Below are 19,219 nucleotides of genomic sequence, written 5' to 3'. Positions count from 1 at the left end.
CTAGGCAAAAGTACTAAGAAATAACAGACGCGATACAAGTCAATTAGAGTCATTAAGCCCCGAACCAACCCCGAATGCTTCCAAATTTTCTGGCACGTCTGTGTGGCTACCTTAGCGTCTCGTCTCCCTTTCCCTCCGGAACCCACACCTCCGTGATTTCAATTTACCCAGTTTGTCCTGGATATCATTCAGAAGGTACCATTCCGATTGTATAAAAGGTGTCATCAGATTATTTATTTCTCCTGAGTAAATTGACTTTCAATGAAATTTCTCCATTTCCAAAGAACTTGGGTGTCAACCTGTCTTGGTCCGTTTCCGCTTCCACTTTCGCTCCAGCTCAATAAATTATGTAATTCCCCGATGACCTCTTTTATGATGGTCCTTCCCTTTGTATCCAATGCTTTAATATGGACCGTTTGGCTATCATGGCTATGTCATGTACTATTGTATATTTCTTCTTTCCCGGCATGTCCGATCCCCCTCTTACTCCTCCCTCAAAGGAATGGAAAATCCACACCATTAGCTCTAGATTTCCAGAAATTCCCCATGTTGCCTGGACAAAATAATCTAACATGATTTCCAGAAACTGTGAATTTCCTTATCACTCCCATAGTCCATGTAGACATATCTGTATTTATTTTAATTTAGGACACCGCATATCTCTTCCCGGAATGTTGAAGCCCATAATAGCCCTGTGTAAAATTCTAAATTGGGTGTCTCTCCATCTCTCATTGGTAACATGTTTCCGCATCTGTACCCATCCCTTCAATATATCCCCTACAACTTCCTGCCCTTTCAATTGTTTCCCCCACGCTGTTAGAGTACGGCTATCCTCCCCAGATATAAGCATTCCCCGAAATGTTCGGTAAATTTTGGAAACATTTACACTTGCTACATCACTTTCCATAAGCTCATCAATCAAACTCTTATTCAATTCCTTTCCAAGCTCCCCCAAATCTACAAATACTCCATGCTTCAGTTGTTCATACTGGATGATATGTGAGCTACTAAGTTCATACTTGTCAAGCACTTCCCGTCCTGTCAGCCACCTTCTCTCCTCCACATTCATGACATCCTTCATTCTCTCGACGCCCTTCTCTTTCCATCTAGCAAATAGCTTATTTTCCCGTCCCATGGGAAAGTTCGGAGATGCCCAGGGATTTAAGTACTTAGATACTTTCCATGACAGTCCCCAATTTCTTTCTTACCAGTTTCCATGTTAGCATAGTGTCTCGGAATAAGATTGAGTTCCTTATATGCCCATCCGCCCTGGACAATGGGGAGTGTAAAATGGACGCCAAATCCCACGGTGATGCATACTTGGCTTCCATGCCATAGTCTGAGTGCCTGCTTGTTCCTCTCAACCAATCAAACACATGTCTCATTATACACACCAGGTTATAACCCCGAACATCGGGAAACTAAGACCTCCTTCCTCCGTTGACTTCATCAATGTTCGTAACTTTATTCTAGGTTTCCTTCCCCGCCATATAAAATCCGCATACGCTGAGTTGAGCCTATTTACGTCCCTCAGTTTTAGCAATATCGGGATCGTCTGGAATGGGTACAACAGTCTAGGAAAGCTCATCATTTTTATCAGGTGGCACCTTGCCAGTAGTGGTAGAGGCAGACCCTTCCAACCCTTTAGTTGTGCTATAATTTTCCTAATTAGTGGGCCATAATTCATCTCGTAAATTGATTCCACCGTTCTTCCTATATGAATTCCCAGATATTTAAGTGATGTCTGTGCTATAGGAATGCCACATATACAACCATCCCTTACATTCCCCCCTTTTAGGAACAGGATCTCACACTTTTTTTTATTCAATTTGAATCCTGAGACTAATCCAAATTTTTCAATTAGGGCTAGAGTCTGTGGCAAATCCACGCTAGGGTCCCCCATATATAGTATGACATCATCGGCAAAAAGTGCTGTCTTTATTTCAGTTCCCCTTACCTTAATCCCTTTAAAACTATTCGGGCCCTGCAATATTCTTGACAATGGTTCAATGGCCAAGTCGAATAGGAGGGGAGATAGCGGGCAGCCTTGTCTTGTTCCCTTCATCAAAGGGAACACGTCTGATAAAAAACCTGGAGTGTGTACCCTAGCTCCCGAGTTAGCGTAAAGATTCCTAATGTAAAGCCTCATTTTGCCTACAATCCCTGTGGCCTCTAGTACTTTGTCCAGCCAGCTCCAATTTACATTGTCAAACGCTTTTTCTGCGTCGAGTGTAACTAGAGCGGGTCTTGCCCCCCTCTCTATCTGATCCAATCTCACCGCATCCACCACTAGTATTGTCTTCCGAATATTAGTGACAGCATTTCTCCCTTTAATAAACCCTACCTGATGCTCTGTAATGATCCTTGGAAGAATCATGGCCAATCTATTAGCCATAATCTTAGATATTATTTTTAAATCCTGGTTTATAAGTGATATGGGTCTATAACTAGAGGGATCATCCAGGTCTTTAGTTCCCTTAGGGAGTAATTTGATAAATGCTACGTTTGAATTTTTAGGAAATTCCTCTCCTTCCAAAAATGCATTAAATACCGCAGTTAAATCTGGCGAGATCAGATCCCTCATAGCCTTATAAAACTCGCTGTTAAAACCGTCGGGGCCTGGTGCCTTGTTGGTGTTAAGCTCCCCGATTGTTCTAATCACCTCCTCAACTGTGATATCTGCATTTAGGTCACTGAGATCTTCCTCTGTTACGCTAGGCAAGTGCGCTTGTCTTAACCACTCTGCCTCGTCAGTCATGTCATTGTTTCCTGGCCCATATAGTTTTCTATAAAAATGTCCCAGCAATTTATTAATTTCCTTAGGATCTGTGGTCACCTCCCCCCCCTTTCTTTTTAGTTTGGAAATCACTGTCATTTTCCTGCTACCCCTTGCCAAATTTGCCAGCATCCTCCCCGCCTTGTTGCCAAATCTATGTAGCTCTGCTTCCCTGTGCGACCAAAATAACTGTTCCTTTTTTTTTGCCCATTCGTCGAACCCCCTTTTTGCCTCCAACCATCTGTCTTTCGTCGTGGGAGATCTATTAGCCAAATACTTTGTGTATGCTACCCGCACTGCTTCACTCTGGGCATTATAATTCTCATTGGTCTTCCTTTTGATCATGGCCGCATATCCAATCAGGCGACCCCTCAAGACCGCTTTTGCCGTTTCCCAGTATAGCACTGGGTTCCCTTTGTGTTCCTTGTTTTCCTCTGTGAATTCTCCCCACCACTCTCGTAATACCCTGTGGAAATTATCTTGTCTGAGAAGAAATGATGGAAATCTCCATATGATATCTGTACCTCTCTTGAACTTCTCTCTGATACCCAATCTCAACGGACTATGATCAGATATCACCATGTTTTCTATCACACATTCTTGTGCCCGATTAACTAGGCCTTGAGAAATCCAAAATTGATCAATACGCGACCAGCTATCATGAGGATGCGAGAAGTGTGTATATTCTCTATCATGCGGGTGAGCTAATCTCCAGATGTCCTTCAAACCCACGTCTTCTAATGTCACATCCCTATGGTCCGGCCTTCTGTCCACATCCCCTGTCCTCTCCTTCCCCCTCCTCCTGTCTTCAGCTGAGTCTGGAACTGTGTTAAAATCACCTCCTACTATGATGTTGGTCTCCCCATCTGCTAGTATGCTGGCCTTTATGCCATCATGAAATATGCTCTGTTGGGAGTTTGGACCGTAAACATTATAGATACTTAATTTACCCGCTGGACTAATGATTGTTAAATGCTGCCACCGTCCCTGGTCGTCTGCCTCGTGTGTCACTACTTCATGGCTGAGCTGTTTATGTATTAGAATCATTGTCCCCGCTTTCCTACCTTGTGCCTCTGCCCCATATACAGTACCCACCCAGTATTTCTTCATGCGGAAAAAGTCCTCCTTCCTCAAATGCGTTTCCTGTAATAATGCAATATCTGTTTTTAGTCTTTTCAGATGTCTTAGTATCATTGCTCGTTTGTTAGGAGATCTCAAACCTTTCACATTCCATGTAGTTATTTGTACCATATTTGCCTTTGTATTTTGCTCTTACTACTTCCTCCCCTGTGGGCCCTGAACTCACAAGAGACGAGACAATTATTACCAGGTATAGAATTTGCCCCCCAGGCTTGATATATCTTTTCCCCACCTTGTATGTATAACAAATATAACAATAAACAAGTAACTGTAGAACACGTTTTCCCTTCTGGGAAATTTTTGGTTCTTTTCGCCATGCTGATGACTTCCCCTTTTCCTAGCCAAACTGTTGAGCTCCCTAGTCACCCCCCTTAGAGTATACGTTCTAGCCCCGGATTCACATGAGTCACATGAACAAGCCTTAAATAATGGCAAAAATAGTACAGTATGACAAAAACTCTATAAGGACTTCAAGTCCAACTTAGCTCTATTTTCTGGTGGTCATCCCCGCACTCAGAGCAGACAGATCCACTTCATTTACGCCTGGAAGTCGTTCCTGGACAAAGGCGAGTGAAAGTAAGAATGAAAGTGAATCTGGAAGTGGAACTGAAAGTAAGCGTGAGACTGAATATGCGAGAGAAAAAGAGTGAGACAGAGCGCGTGAGGTACTGAAAGTGAGCGTGAGACTGAAAATGAAACTGAGTATGAGAGTGAGTGTGAAACAGAAAGTAAGCGTGAAACTGAAAATGAGACTGAATATGTGAGGGAGGGAGAAAAAAAAAAAAAAAAAAAAGTGTGAGACTGAGAGTGAGTGTGAGAGTGTGAGACTGAACGTTAGGAGTAAGACTGAAAGTGAAACTGATAGCAAGCGTGAAAGCAAAACTGAACATGAGAGAGTGAAATCAAGAGAGTGAGAGAGTGCGAGAACAGGACCAGCAATATCTAGTTCAGTTCAGTTATCATGAACCATTTCCAACAGTTAGTCTCTGTGTTCCGAGCGAGGATTATTTTGTTGTTTTGGGCTCAATCTCCTTTCCTCTCTACTCTCCACCCGCGATTGCTCCTCAAAGCTTCTCGAGTCTTTCCCTGGGCCTCTTGGAGATCCTCCTCTGCTGGTCCCTTCTCCATTGTTTCCTCTTTTTTGTCCATCAGCCCGATTCTTATCTTGTTCTGCCATGAGAGTACGCTCTGCTTCTTTAAAGTCTTTGTAATATGCAAACGAGCCATTAAGATTTCTGACTTTCAGTGTGGCAGGGTATAGCAGTTGGCACTTGACTTTTTTGTTATACAGGAATGAACATACTTTGCTGAATTCTTTTCTCTTTCTGGAGACTTCTGCTGAATAATCGCCGAAAATTAGCAGTCTGTTGCCTTGGTAATGCAATGGTCGCTGTCTGTCTCTAAAGGCCCTCAGTATTTCCTCTTTATGTTTATAATCAAGATATTTGACTATCACTTGTCTAGCCCTCAGCGGGGCTTTCTTGTTTGGGTTTGGATCCTCTCCCCTATTCGCTTCTTGTTGTCTCAGTGGTCCCACTCTGTGCGCTCTTTCCACTCTGAATTTAGCCTTAATGCCCAGGGCCTGAGGTAACTCCTGTTCACATATGTTATCCAGCTGTCCCAAAGATACCGATTCTGGCAGCCCCACAATGCGCAGATTATTTCGCCTCGATCGGTTCTCTAAGTCTTCCGCTTTATCTCTCAAATAATCGTTAGATTTCACTAGAGCTGCTATTTGCTCTTGCATAGCCATTATTTTCTCCTCTGAGTCAGATATTCTCTGCTCTGTTTCTGCCAGTCTAGATGCATGTCCACTAATCTGCTTTTGCATAGCTGCTAGGGATGTTTGTATGGCTGTTTCAATGGCCACTTTAATCTCTTTTGACAGCTGTGATGTCACTTCGGCAGCCAATTTTTTATAATCAACATTGAGCTCTTGTGCATGCTTGTCTTGGCCTGCAGGTGGTGCTGGTTTCTTAGTTCTCTTATTCTGAGCTGGGGATTTTCCACCCTCCCCCATTTGTTTACAGTATTTAGATAATGGTGTGGCCGGCAGTTTCTTGTTTGCTTTAGAAGGAATGTTACTGTTTCTGACATGCAGCTTCTGCTGGCATTTATCATGATTAGACACCTTATATTGCATGTCTAAGTGATCAGTCCGGTCTCCTGCGTCTCTGGCCACTCTTTGCTTGCTGCACTCCTCCTCCTCCTCTCTTTCTTGTTCCTCCATGTCCCCTTCCTCTATCCATTGTGTTTCTCCCTCTGCAATCCCCTGCAGCGATTTCTCTCCTGCTCCATCCTCCCCCGACCCCCCGCTCTCATCTCCTTCACTTCTCCCTCTCCTGGCTTCCATTACCACATCTTGCACTGGGGACTCTGGCTCCTCCTCCATCAGGCTTGTAGGTGCCATGTCAGTCTCCTCTTCTCCCCGCCGGCAGTCAGGATCTCCACTCCTGCAGGTCCCCTCACCACCACCAGCACTCCTCAGTAAGTACCGCTCCATAGCTGTGTGCTTCCTGCTACCAGACGTGCTGCTCTCTGCTCGCTCACTTGCCCGGGTATGCTGTTTATCGTCGGTTTCTCAGAGGGGTGTCGGGAGCTTCTCCTCTATGCTGCCTCCTCAGCCAGGACCGGAACAGGAAGGCGTCCCCACGTCATTTTAAAAAAAAAAATATTTATTTTGTTCCCAGCAGCGTCCAGGCATCTTCTATAAACCAAAAGCTTACTAATTAGTTGAGAAGACAGAGTTTGAGTCCCGGACAATAGGTTTATGATATGAACCTCAAACTTTACTGTTAGGATTCGTTCATCTCCTCTCATTAGTATTGGATCGCTATTTTATGTCCATTAATCCAGAAGAGCATTTGCAAGGTCAGACTCTGATGCTAGATGAGATTCATCTCAAGGTATGGGCTCTGTTCGGCCAGTGAATCTTCTACACCATTCTCCCCAACCACGTCTTTATGGACCTTGCTTTGCGCACTGGGGCACAGTCATGGGGAACAGAAAATGGTCTTCCCCAGCTGTTCACATAAAAATAAAAGGTACTATTGTCCAAAATGTCGTGTATTCTGAGGTATAGAAATTTCCCTCATCCCTAAAACAACCCCATAACACTGTCCATCCTTCACCAAAATTGACACAAGGCAGTAAGGCAGGTAACCTTCGCCTTCCATTCTTCAATCCCAGACTCGTCCATAAGTCTTCCAGATATTGATCAAGATTTGTCACTCCCCAGAAGACATTTCCACTACTCCACAGTCTAGTAGTGGTGGCTCTACACTACTCCCTTTGACATTTGACACTGTTTGGTGATGTACGGCCTGGTTGCAGCTGAGTGGATATAGGAACCCATACTATGACACTCCTGGCACACGTTATTTTCTGCTGATATTAATAGCAGAGAAGGTTTAGACTTTGCATGTACTGAGTCATTTAAGCCATGGCAAGTTATTGGTGTGGTTCCTAAATGGTTCCATGTACATTTAAGAGGGAAGAAGTTTCATAAACTGACATTTTACAACAGTGGTCTTCTATTGCTCGAGTTCAGTGAAATCTTTGGAATCAGCCACTCTTTCACAAATGGTTGTAAAGAAAGACTGCATGGCTAAAAATTCCCTGTCGGCAATACGGCCTAGTGTTGGTGAAGTACAAGAGTTGTGAACTCATCCATTTCGTGATGGCTGAATGAAAAACCCGAAATGCTGTACTAGAGGCCATATTGGTTGGAAGATTCTGACTGTGGTAATCATATATAAAGGGTATGCTTTGTACGTATTTTAGGAGGAAACATTGGAATGGAAACCAACAGTTTATGGATTAGAACCACTGTTCAGGAAGTCACAAAGGAGCTTTGAAGTGCCACATGGCTAATTATTGGCATTTAGTTGTGTGTAAATCTATAGCTTTCCTTCCCATAAACGCCTGGTCAGATTATAAAGATCCTTGCTTTCTGTGTGAAGTGGATGACAGGTCTACGTCAACTTTAATAGGGCAAAACTTATCTTCTGGTTCCAATCTCCACCATGGCCGGCATGGGTTTACTCAAGGTTGGCTTGTGGCTGCTATTCAGCTTGCCCCCTGAAGAGAAGGGCTGATACACTCTGCCCATCTTTCCCTGTATGGATCTGTCAGTCTGTGAGGAGGACAGTCTGGGGCACACATGTTATCCAGGTGTATATAGGAAACTGCTCTACATCCATGTGGTTCACATTATTTGTAGAATTGCGACAGTATGAGATGCAGCTTTTTACTGATGATTTTAAGTTTTGTTATTTTAGGTGGAAGTACTCTGAAAATTAAAGTTTCTGGTACAGTCACACTTGAAAGAAAAAAGTACTTAAAACAATGAGATAATAACACACTTGTAAAAACTGATACGCATATAAAAAAGGAATACTTGTCATGTACTGATGCAAATACATCCTACGAGAGAAAGTATTAAAAAGGTATTATCATGTTATTAAATGGCCTTAGTCAGACTGTATGAAAATATTCCAGTTTGCAATTGACTTGCTTTATCTGCTGTTATTCTCCTGCAATGAGAACTTTTTTTTTTAAATTCTTTATTTAACATTTTAGAATACAACATAGATGGGTAGGGGACCATCATGACACTTTCTTACAAATTATGACAATGTGGACTTTTATCTTACATAGTGTACAGTTGTAGAGTCAACTCACCAGTCTATTTGTATACAGCTTTCTATACAGCAGTTAGCTACTCACTTTTGTCCCCCTCAACTCCTGACCAAAAGGTGCAATCATAAGTCCCCAGCATCGGTAGTGTTTCCATAGCAGTTCTCTTATACATGGCTCTCACTTTCCAGAGCTGTGTGCTTGTTTAAATGTCCCCTTAGCTCCATAATGTTAATGCAGAGATGTATTTAGGCTGTTCTGATTAACTACACAGTGAGCCATAACCCCTTGGTAAAAACTAACATATAGCATCAAATATATATAGCACACAGCAGATTTGCTGGAGAAAATATCTGCAAGGTCCAATTCATCTGAATATGGCATGCAGAAATCCAAGTAATAGTTCAGAAACCTCACAATTCAGATGAATGGAAAGGATTTTAAGTCTGCCGCAAGTCAATATAACCGAACCGGAATGGAGCAGTATTTTTCAATTAGTATTCTGGAAATTGAACAAAAAGTTGTAAATATAAATCAGTACGAGATTTAGAAAATTAATTAAAACTATGTTGCAAAGAGTTTATATAAAAAAATAAAAATCATAAAGGAGCCTTCACACTTCTGCTGCTTCCTCTGGAGGATGTGAGACTTGTCCAAAATCTGACAATATTCGACGCTCAGGACAACTGTTGTCACATTTCTATACTGTTCAGGTATTGGCTCCAATTATAAAAGAATCTTACCCTTCAAGGACAGACTTCAATACTACTATACCTAATAGACAAGAAAGGAGTATAGAGTAGTGATGGGTGGACCCGCAGATACCCGGGATCGGTGGGTCCAAATGGGGGGGGGGGGGGAAACAAAACCAACTGGTTCAGGCCAGGTATTGATCCTAGATATCTGGCTGGACACCAATGGGGACACAAATCAGGAGCTTAAAAATGTTGGTGGAAGGTATATGAGGATTGGAGCAAGCGCGTCATACTTACTGGTCTCCGAGCGTCTGTACACTGCTTCCAGGGCCGCTCATAATCTTCATGCATATGCACTGCTTCTAAGGCTTAGTGGCAGCCATGAGCCCTCTGTAACCCCTTATTTCCCCGATTGCCACCGCACCAGGGCAATGAAGAAGAGCCAGGTAAAGTTCTGGGATTGTCATATCTAATGGATGCGACAATCCTGGGTGGCTGCGTGCTACTAATTTTAGGCTGGGGGGCAATAACCATTGGCCTGCCCAGCCTGAGAATACCAGCTCCAGCTGTCTGTGTTTTTGCTGGGTATAAAATTGGGGGGACCACACACCGTTTTTTAAATATATTTAATTTTTTTTTTTTACAAAAAGCCGCATGTGGTTTTTCTTATTTTGATACACAACCAAGATAACACATACAGCTGGTGGCTACAACCTGTAGCCTTATGCTTTATCATGGCTGGGTATAATAATATGGGGGGACCCCACGCCAATTTTTTTAATTATTTATTTATTTTTACACCAATCTAGACTCAGACAGCGTGTTTGATTAAAAGGAGTCAGACCCGCTGTCAAACAGGAAGGGGGCACTGTCTGACTGCAACCAGAGACACGGGGACAGCAGTGCACATGCATGTAGATAATGAGTGGCCTCAGAAACCATGTACAGCTGCGCTTGCTTTATTCTTATTTTCTTTCTTTGATTTTTTTTTTTCCTTTTATTACCCAGGTGGCAGGATTCGGATCGTTACCCGGAGTTCTCAGAGTACTCAAGGCCTCGGGTCGGTGTTCCGAGTTCTTTTGAACCGACCCGGATGCAGACTTTTATAGTTCGGATCCGCCCATGAATGGTATAGAGTGAAAAACTATTGTGAATGGAAAATATATCAAATGGAAAGTAATATTCAACAGAGCAAATCCAAAGGCCAAATTTAATCCAATAGGAAGGGAAGCATTATCCAATTATCTAAATCACACGGAGGTAAACAACTTTTGGGTTAAGCAAAGAGGTGAAATGTAGGTGACCTCAAGATTGAAATAATTACCTACTCATGTGGAAAACTGGATGACGCCTCCTTTACCATTTCTCAAAACTGAATCTACACAATTGGTGTCCTTACAAATCTGGAATTGTCCGACAAACTCCAAATTTTTTTGTAAGCTAATCTCTGCTGTATTGTCATATAAAACATCACTACATTATTTTTTTTTGTTTTGTAACTTTTCTTCCTCTTGAATTATCCCTTTATTCTCTGCACCCACTTTCTTTACCTGCAGCTCAACCAAACATGAAATCTTCCTATGCTGAACCTCACAGTCAGAGCTGGCACCGCCCGGCCTCAGTGTCCAGACCTGCCTTCTGCCTGACCTCTGCACACTCATTGGCTGTCAGTATTCTGCCCCAGAACTGACCTCTCATCACTACGGCATTGGAAATAACAGCACCACATAGGGGCCCTGCAGGCCCCCACCACACAGAGGCCCTGCAGGCCCCACCCACATAGGGGGCCCTGCAGGCCCCACCCACATAGGGGGCCCTGCAGGCCCCACCCACATAGGGGCCCTGCAGGCCCCACCCACATAGGGGCCCTGCAGGCCCCACCCACATAGGGCTCTGCAGGCCCCACCACATAGGGCTCTGCAGGTCCCACCACATAGGGCCCTGCAGGCCCCACATTGCAATCTGCACCCCCACACATTGCTCTGCACCCCCTCCCCACACACATCGCTCTTCAGCCCATTATAGCCCCCAATGTGTAGGGAATAAATACCTAACGATCCTTTGTCCCCGCTGCTCCTCGTTCGCCCGCTGTCTGTGCTCTGACAATATTAGCACAGTAGTGACGTCACCGCTGTACTGAACTGTCAGAGCACAGACAGCGGGACAATGAGAAGCAGCGCTGCGCTCCCTCTCATCTATGCTTTCAAATGTATTGGCATCTATGATGCCGATACATTTAAACTTGTGATCCTGAGCAGGGGGCCCGGTGCTGGTGGTGACAGCCGCTGCCAAGCCCCTCCCCCCAGCTTATGGGCCCCACACCAGTGGCTGGGAGGTTGTGGGGAGAGTACGGAATGTGGGGAGGGTGCGGGGACTCCGGCGAACTGTACCAGCGACGTCGGCTGTGATACCAGTCTACAAGGCGCGCATAAGCTCCTGCCCCTGTCGACGTGACCACACAGGAAGCAACAAAATCACGGCAGGAGCAGTCACACGGCCTCTCTAAGCCGGGGGAGTGGGGCTGACAGCAGAGCAGGTAGGTAGTTGCTATCTACTTACCTGTCCCAATGTAGCCCAATAGTGAAATAATAAAAAAATAGCAAAATAACAGGATAACCCCTTTAAGAACTCCATGTACTCCCGACAGATAGCAAATGCCTACGAGCCAAATAGGTTTTTATCTTTTCTAAAATGTCAACAGCAATAATTTGCTAATAAAGTGCACCCTGTGCCGGCTGCAAAACATGCTCCGAAATTTGATTACTAAAGAATTTTTCATTGATGAAAAATAAGTGAAAAATATGCCTTCAAAAATGAAAGGTGCGGCCATAAATCACATGAATATGTACAATATTCTAAGTGAAAGTCGCCTAAAACTAGTTTCCTTCCTTCCGCACAGAGAACTACTTAAGAGCGTTCTTCACATGCAATTATGAAATTATGAACGTGGAGCTATAAAATGTCGCTTGTACTACAATTATTTTTTTTTTTTACACTTCATACTGTATTTTACTTTTATTACTAGTACAGATCTCATTTTTATTTCACTACTTAGTAAGGACAGAAGGCAAATTTTTGAATGAGATAATTACTATTAATCTCCAATTACTACTGAATTGTTAATTAGGTTTAACCCCTTTCATCAAATCCCACTAGTAATGCACACAGCGCCACCTACAGCCTGCAATCTGGTACTGCTGTTCCTTTAAGGCCTCATTCAGATGTTTGTTAATCACGTCTGTGTTCTATCTGAAATTTTCATACCTGGAACAAGCTCTATAGATTATAGTGGGTACGAGAGTCCATGATTTTTCTGTGGACTGTGTCAGCAAAAAAGTTATGGAGACATGTCCAATTCGATCCAAGACTCGGATCAAACTATCCCATACAAGTCTACTGGGTTGTGAAAATCACTGACAGCGCATGGCTGGCATCAGTATGTACAGTAATTGTGTGCTGTCCGTGATGAACACTGTAATGTATAGGAGAAGATTTGGATTCTTTTTTTTTTTCTTTTTTTATCCCAAAAAAACCCTGAAGAAACACTGATGGGTAAAAACTGACAAATGAATCAACCCTGGGAAAATCAGATCCAAATTTACGAACAAGAAAATTAATGGACGTCTGAATAAGGCGTAATAACATAGGTGTTAAATAAAACTACAAAAATGTGCTGAAGCAGATACTCAATGAAGTTTTTGAAACATTCTGCAAACCTACATTTCTCCCGGACGAAGCGGTCAACTAAAATTGCAAAACGCGCGTCGGAGGTTTCCTTGGCAGTCAGAGACACACTGGTGGGGCCAAAACGCACGTCGGAGGTTTCCTTGGCAGTCAGAGACACACTGGTGGGGCTACTGTGTACATGGGTGAGACTTTAATTTTGCTTGGAGGGCAACTAATGGGTTTACTCGGCCTAATTATGGCCGGGACAAGGAGCAATATAACAGCTTAAAATGTGCAATAGCTTTCCCTATTTCCATTGCACTCTATTCAGTCATTATATTTTGTACTCTCCCTGTGCCTCCCTATATTTTGTACCTTTGTGTCTGCCTCTTGTGGGATTAGACTGGGAATTTTTTTTCTCCCTCTCCTCTCCCCCCCCCCCACAAAAATCCTTTTTGTGAACATCTAGTAGCAGTTTGTTTTTAATGTGTGATTTTTCTTTAATGACTATTTATGATATAACTACTGATTAACAATTTACTTTTATCTTTAGCCATTGAATCCCCGTTGCTTTTCTTTGTTGTTTCTAATAGTGGTTGTAAACTAATTAAAGGGAATCAGTCACTAGGTTTTTGCTCCCCCATCTGAGATCAGTATGATGTAGGGACAGAGACCCCAATTCCAGCGATGTGTCACTTACTGGACTGTGTGCTGCAGTTTCGATAAAATCAGTTTTAATTGCAGCCTATCTACCACTTTTCCAAGAAAACAAGGCTCTGGTGCTTTACAAATGGAAACCACTGACATGAGCATCGCTGTGCTTGGGTACACTCAGTGCTCGGCCCTGTGCGAGCCGCTTGCAGTGGTTTAACAGCTTGCACAGGGGATAACAGCATGATCGGCCGTAGTGTGCACCCAAAAAACCCCCAAAAAAACACCCACCCCTGGAAGTAAGGGCGGAGACCCGAACTGTCAATCAGTGACTTCGAATGAAGTTCAGGTCAAGTCCGGTTCCAAAATCAAACTTTATAAAAGTTCAGCTTGACCACCAGAACCCTAACTTCCACGGGTCCGCTCATCTCCATCTACCACTTCTTTAAATGCGGAGTTGAATAACCCCGCCCACACCATGGATTGGCATTATGTGTACACTGTGTATAGGTAGGCAACAAGCAGCTAGTGGTGTGAGGAACAGGATTATATAGAGCTCGTGAATATGGAGTATTATATAGCAACAAGTGAAGTAGACCTCCTGTAATGATCTTCTGCTGATAAAACAGTGATCAAAACTACAGCGAGAAGCCCAGTAAGTGACATCAGTAAAATCAGGGTCCTTGTCGCGGCATCATTCTGCTCTCACATTAGGAGGCGAAACCTGGTGACAGATTCCTTTAAAGGGAACCTGTCACCAGATTTGGGGCCTATAAGCTGCGGCCACCACAACCGGGTTCTTATACACAGGATTCTAACATGTTGTATATAAGAGCCCAGGCTGCTATGTAGAACATAAAAATCACTTTATAATACTCACCTAACGGGCGGTGCGGTGCAGACTGGTCAGGTGTCTCCGTTCTCCGGTACCGACCAACTCCTCTTTCGGCCATCTTTGTCCTCCTCCTTCTGAAGCCTTGGGTGCATGACATATCCTACGTCATCCACACTAGCCAGCATTGCGATCCCATGCAGGCTCACTTTGATCTGCCCTGAGGTATTATAGTGCGCATGCGCGGGACCTCAAAGCCGGTGAGTGTGGATGACTTAGGACGCATCATGCACCCAGGTTTCAAAAGAAGGAGGACAAAGATGGCCAAAAGAAGAGGCGCCGATACCGGAGACACCCATCCGACTAGTCTGCACCGCAGCGCCCCTTAAGGGAGTATTATAAAGTGATTTTTACGCTCTACACAGCGATCTTGGCTCTTATATACAGCATGTTAGCATGCTGTATATAAGAGCCCAATAGTGGTGGCCGCAGCTTATAGGCCCCAAATCTGGCGACCGGTTCCCTTTAAGCAGATAAATTTTTACAAACTCCACAATGGCTATTTTGAAGGACAAAATAATTCAAATTGTCAATGAACAACAAGAGTGAAGTTTTACCTCGTTCCTCTTTATTCTCCTGGCGACGAGGAGCTGAATCATTCCTAGTCTATTGCCTTCTATTGACATAGACTTTCGCAGAGTTTCCATGGCATCTTGATTTGTTTTGCCCAGTAGAGATCCGCCATTGACAGCCACAAGCTGGTCATTCACACGAAGCCGCCCATCCTTTAAGTGTAAAAAATGGGGTCAGACACGTGCGCCAACATAGACATTACAACATAAGAAGCTGCTGATACGAATAACAATGATTTCATCTTTACACTTATTCTCCAAATGATGTAAGAGAATTGAAGGTCATATAGAGAAGAAATTCATAATAAAGGGGGGGGGGGGAATGAAAATGCGCCCTCCGAGAGGATCACACCAAGTCCACTGGCCCACTTTTAATGTCCATAATATAGGTACAAAGCACATTCAGCACCACGTCAAAAACAGATAACAGATTAACACTGGTAAACGTACAAACTAACTTTTTTCAGAACCAGGCCAATTTAATCTTAAATGGGTTGGCATGTTTATTCTTCAGGAGCGCGCTGCTCCCCTGCCTCCTGCTTGATAAAGGTGGTGCAAACTGATGGTTGACAGTTTGGGCTATGGTTGTGCCACTGGCCCAAACTTTGTGTGCTCTGATTCTGCGAGAAGGAGCTTTGCCTCTGTATGACCAAAAGAGAGCAGAAAGGAGTGACCTAGAGCAGTGTTTACAAGCTCTATGGGGACGAGATCGTAAGCGCTGAGCTCCTTGCTTAGGAGACCGTCCACCGCTGCAGTAATCTAGGCAATAAGCAGTGAACACAATTAAAAATCACACTTGTCTTGAGTACAAAGAGGATGTTTAATATTAAATTGCTTATTTTTACAAGCACTATGCAATTTAACATATCTAAGATGAGAAAATTCCTTCAAGGCAATTGTTTATTTTTTTTTACTTTTCCTGTTCTATCACAAACATTTTTTTGTATGACCAGATGAACTATATTTTTGTGCCTTTTTGGTACAACTTTTTATTTATTTTTTATGTTTTTTTTCAAAGATTTATTTTACTTCCAGTCGATGATGGCATACCTAGTGGTGTAACAGCAGACATCAGGGATTTCCATGATGTCCAGCATACAGTGGCACTGAGGTTATGTAACAGTCATACAATGCATTGCGAAAGTATTCATCCCCTTGACTTTTTACTTATTTTGTTACATTAGAACCGGTGTTTAAATATTTTTGTAATCAGATTTACATGTAATGCGTCAGCACTAAGTAGTCTAAGTAGGGGAAGTAAAGTAAAAAAATATAGGCAAAAATAAAATTTAATCGACAAAATAAATAAAAATTGCCATGTGCATATGTATTCTCCTCTTTTGCTATGAAGTCTATAAAACTTTCTGGTGCAAGCAATTACATTCATAAGTCACATGCTTAGTGAAAGGAAGTCCACCTGTGAGCAATCTAAGTGCCCTATGGTCTGTCAGTATAAACACACCTTTACTGAATGGCCACAGAGGATGCAACATCATTACGTAACCAAACCAACACCATAAAGACTAGGGAGGTCTCCAAACAAGTCAGGGACAAAGTTGCTAAAAGGTACAAGTCAGGGATTGGTTCTAAAAAAATATCCCAATCTCTGCTGATCCCCGAAGCACGATCAAATCCATTACCATCAAATGGAAAAAACATGGTATCCCAACAAAACTGCCAAGAGAGGGCCAAACACCAAAGCTCTGTCTGGGCAAGGAGAGAATTAATCAGAAAGGAATCAGAGACCAAAGGTAACTGTGAAGGAACTGCAGAGTTCCCAAGCAGAGACTGGAGTATCTGTCCATACAACCACAATAAGTCATACACTCCATAGAGCTGGCCTTACTGGAAGAGTGGACAGGAAAAAAGCCTTTCCTTACAGCCAAAAATGGGAAGGCTTGTTTTGATTTTGCCAAAAGACACGTGGGGGACTCCACAAATTTATGGAGAAAGGTGGTGTGGTCAGATTATACTCAAATGGAACTTTTTGGCCAGCAAGGTAAACACTATGTCTGGCGCTAAACCAGCTCATCACCCCAAGAACACCATCCCCACAGTGAAACATGGTGGCAGCATCATGCTGTGGAGATGTTTTTCAGCAGCAGGGACAGGGAAAATGGTCTGTATTGAAGGGAAGATAAATAGTGCGAAATACAGAGAGGATCTTGAGCAAACCCGTTTCAGTCTGTCAGTGATTTGAGATTGGGTCGAAGGTTCACCTTCCAACAAGATAATGACAAAGCAGAATGCTAAAGCAACACGCAACTGGTTTAATGGGAAGCATGTATATGTATTGGAGTGGCCTAGTCAAAGCCCAGACCTCAATCCAATTGATGATCTGTGGTCAGACTTGACAATTGCTGGAGGAATCCATGTAACTTGAAGGAGCTGGAGCAGTGTTGTCTTGGGAATGGGCAACAATCCCAGTGGCAAGATATGGAAAACTTATAGAGACTTATCCAAAGCGACTTGCAGCTGTATTTACCACAAAAGGAGGCTCTACAAAGTACTGACTTTAGGAGGGTGAATAGTTATGCAAACTGAAGTTCTCAGTTATTTTATCCCATTTGCTGTAAGCTTCATTGTAAAATGGAAATCAAATGTTCACAATTGTAGGCATGTTATTTACATGAACTGGCGCAAACACTCAAAAGAAAACCGTGAAAATTCCAGGTTTTAAGGCAGCAAAACCCCAAAAATGCCAGGGGGTGAATACTTTCGCAAAGCACAATAGATTCACACGCTCTTGTTTTCATGGGCACAACAGTATTGCCCAACTGATGAGCACGCCAGCTAGTCACATATTCCAACAAGTAACACATTCATGTGAAGGGTAAAATCAAAATCACCTATCTAGACAAGTCACGTCTATCAAAAAGAAAACCTAAATAAAGTTACAAAGTGATGGTGACAGTGCCAGCGATCCCCCCGATCCTCGAACTCAGCCTGAAATTACCCCAAGAGACTTTAAATTGAAGTAAAACATTATTGCTTCAATTTTTTTTTCACACTGTTGACCTGAAAATCAACAAATGAATAGTATCACTAGAAGGAGTAGAGGAGTACAACTCCCAGAAGAGATATACAGCTAGATATAATCTCAGCATATATATTGATTTTCATCCCTCTCCGAGGGAGAGAAAAAAGTAATTGGAAGCGCAGTGTTATACATTATTGATCAGTATATATCACGGCCACACTACAGGCTGTAATACTGGGATTATGCATTGCCAATTACGTTTCGGCAATTATCACTGGTAAATATCAAAAGGGAAGATTACAGCGAAACAATCACTGCTTAGACGTCTCCCCCACAATGTTTAAAAAATGGAAAAAAAACACCCCCAAAAAAAAACACAAACCCTCAGCAACAGGTGGGCCAGACATATTTGGACAGTGACAGAATATTCACTATTTAGTCTCAGTATACCTGTATGATACAAAGGCATTAAAGGGTAACAATCATAAGAAAATTACACCAATCACCAGGATTTTCCTATATAACCTGGCACTATTAGGTTGATTCTATACATACCTTTAGTTGTCAGCTCGGATGTATAGGTTTTAAAACACAAGCAAGTAACGTTTGTAAAATGAGCAGCTTTTTGAATGGCAGCTGCTGCTAATCAGCTGATAGCTGGAGTGGGTTTTAATAGTTATTCCTGCCCCATGCCTATCCATCGTCCCCATATCTCTTATTTATGCTAAATTCTATTATAGAATTGTTTTACTAAGTGGCTCGAAGGACCTTAGCTGATGTCATACCCATATGACCAGAAGGGGCAGGGCCTCAGCCAACAGAAAAATAATGTTGCTTCCTGGTATCAGCTATGTTGGCTGAGGCCCCGACCCTTCTGGTCACATGGGTATGACATCAGCAAAGGTCCTTCTAGCCACTTAGTAAAACGATTCTATAATAGAATTAGCATAAATAATACATAGGGGGAGGATGGACAGGCAGGGGGACGGGATAACTCAAAACCCACCCTAGTTATTAGCTGATTGGCAGCTGCTTTCATTCAACAAGCTGCTCATTTTATAAACTTTACCTGCTTGTGTTTCAAAACCTGTACATCCTAGCTGACAACTAAAGGTATGTATAGAATCAGCCTGATAGTGCCAGTATAGCACTGACTTTAGGTTATGTAGGAAAATCCTGGTGATTGGAGTGCTTTAATCCCCTCACCCC

At 42.9% G+C, this 19,219-nt stretch overlaps 1 protein-coding gene across 1 annotated transcript in view; it reads right to left on the bottom strand.

Annotated features, from left to right (window-relative positions):
* PARD3 (par-3 family cell polarity regulator) overlaps nucleotides 1-19,219 on the bottom strand; it is an 807,488-nt gene that overhangs the window by 331,028 nt on the left and 457,241 nt on the right. Inside the window, 1 exon segment of the mRNA XM_075315482.1 lies at nucleotides 15,016-15,183. Coding sequence (XP_075171597.1) covers nucleotides 15,016-15,183 — 168 coding nt within the window.

Source organism: Anomaloglossus baeobatrachus, chromosome 6 (assembly GCF_048569485.1).
Source record: "Anomaloglossus baeobatrachus isolate aAnoBae1 chromosome 6, aAnoBae1.hap1, whole genome shotgun sequence".
NCBI lineage: Eukaryota > Metazoa > Chordata > Amphibia > Anura > Aromobatidae > Anomaloglossus > Anomaloglossus baeobatrachus.
Note: the sequence above shows the minus strand (reverse complement) of the source record. Positions and strands in the feature narration are given on the sequence as shown.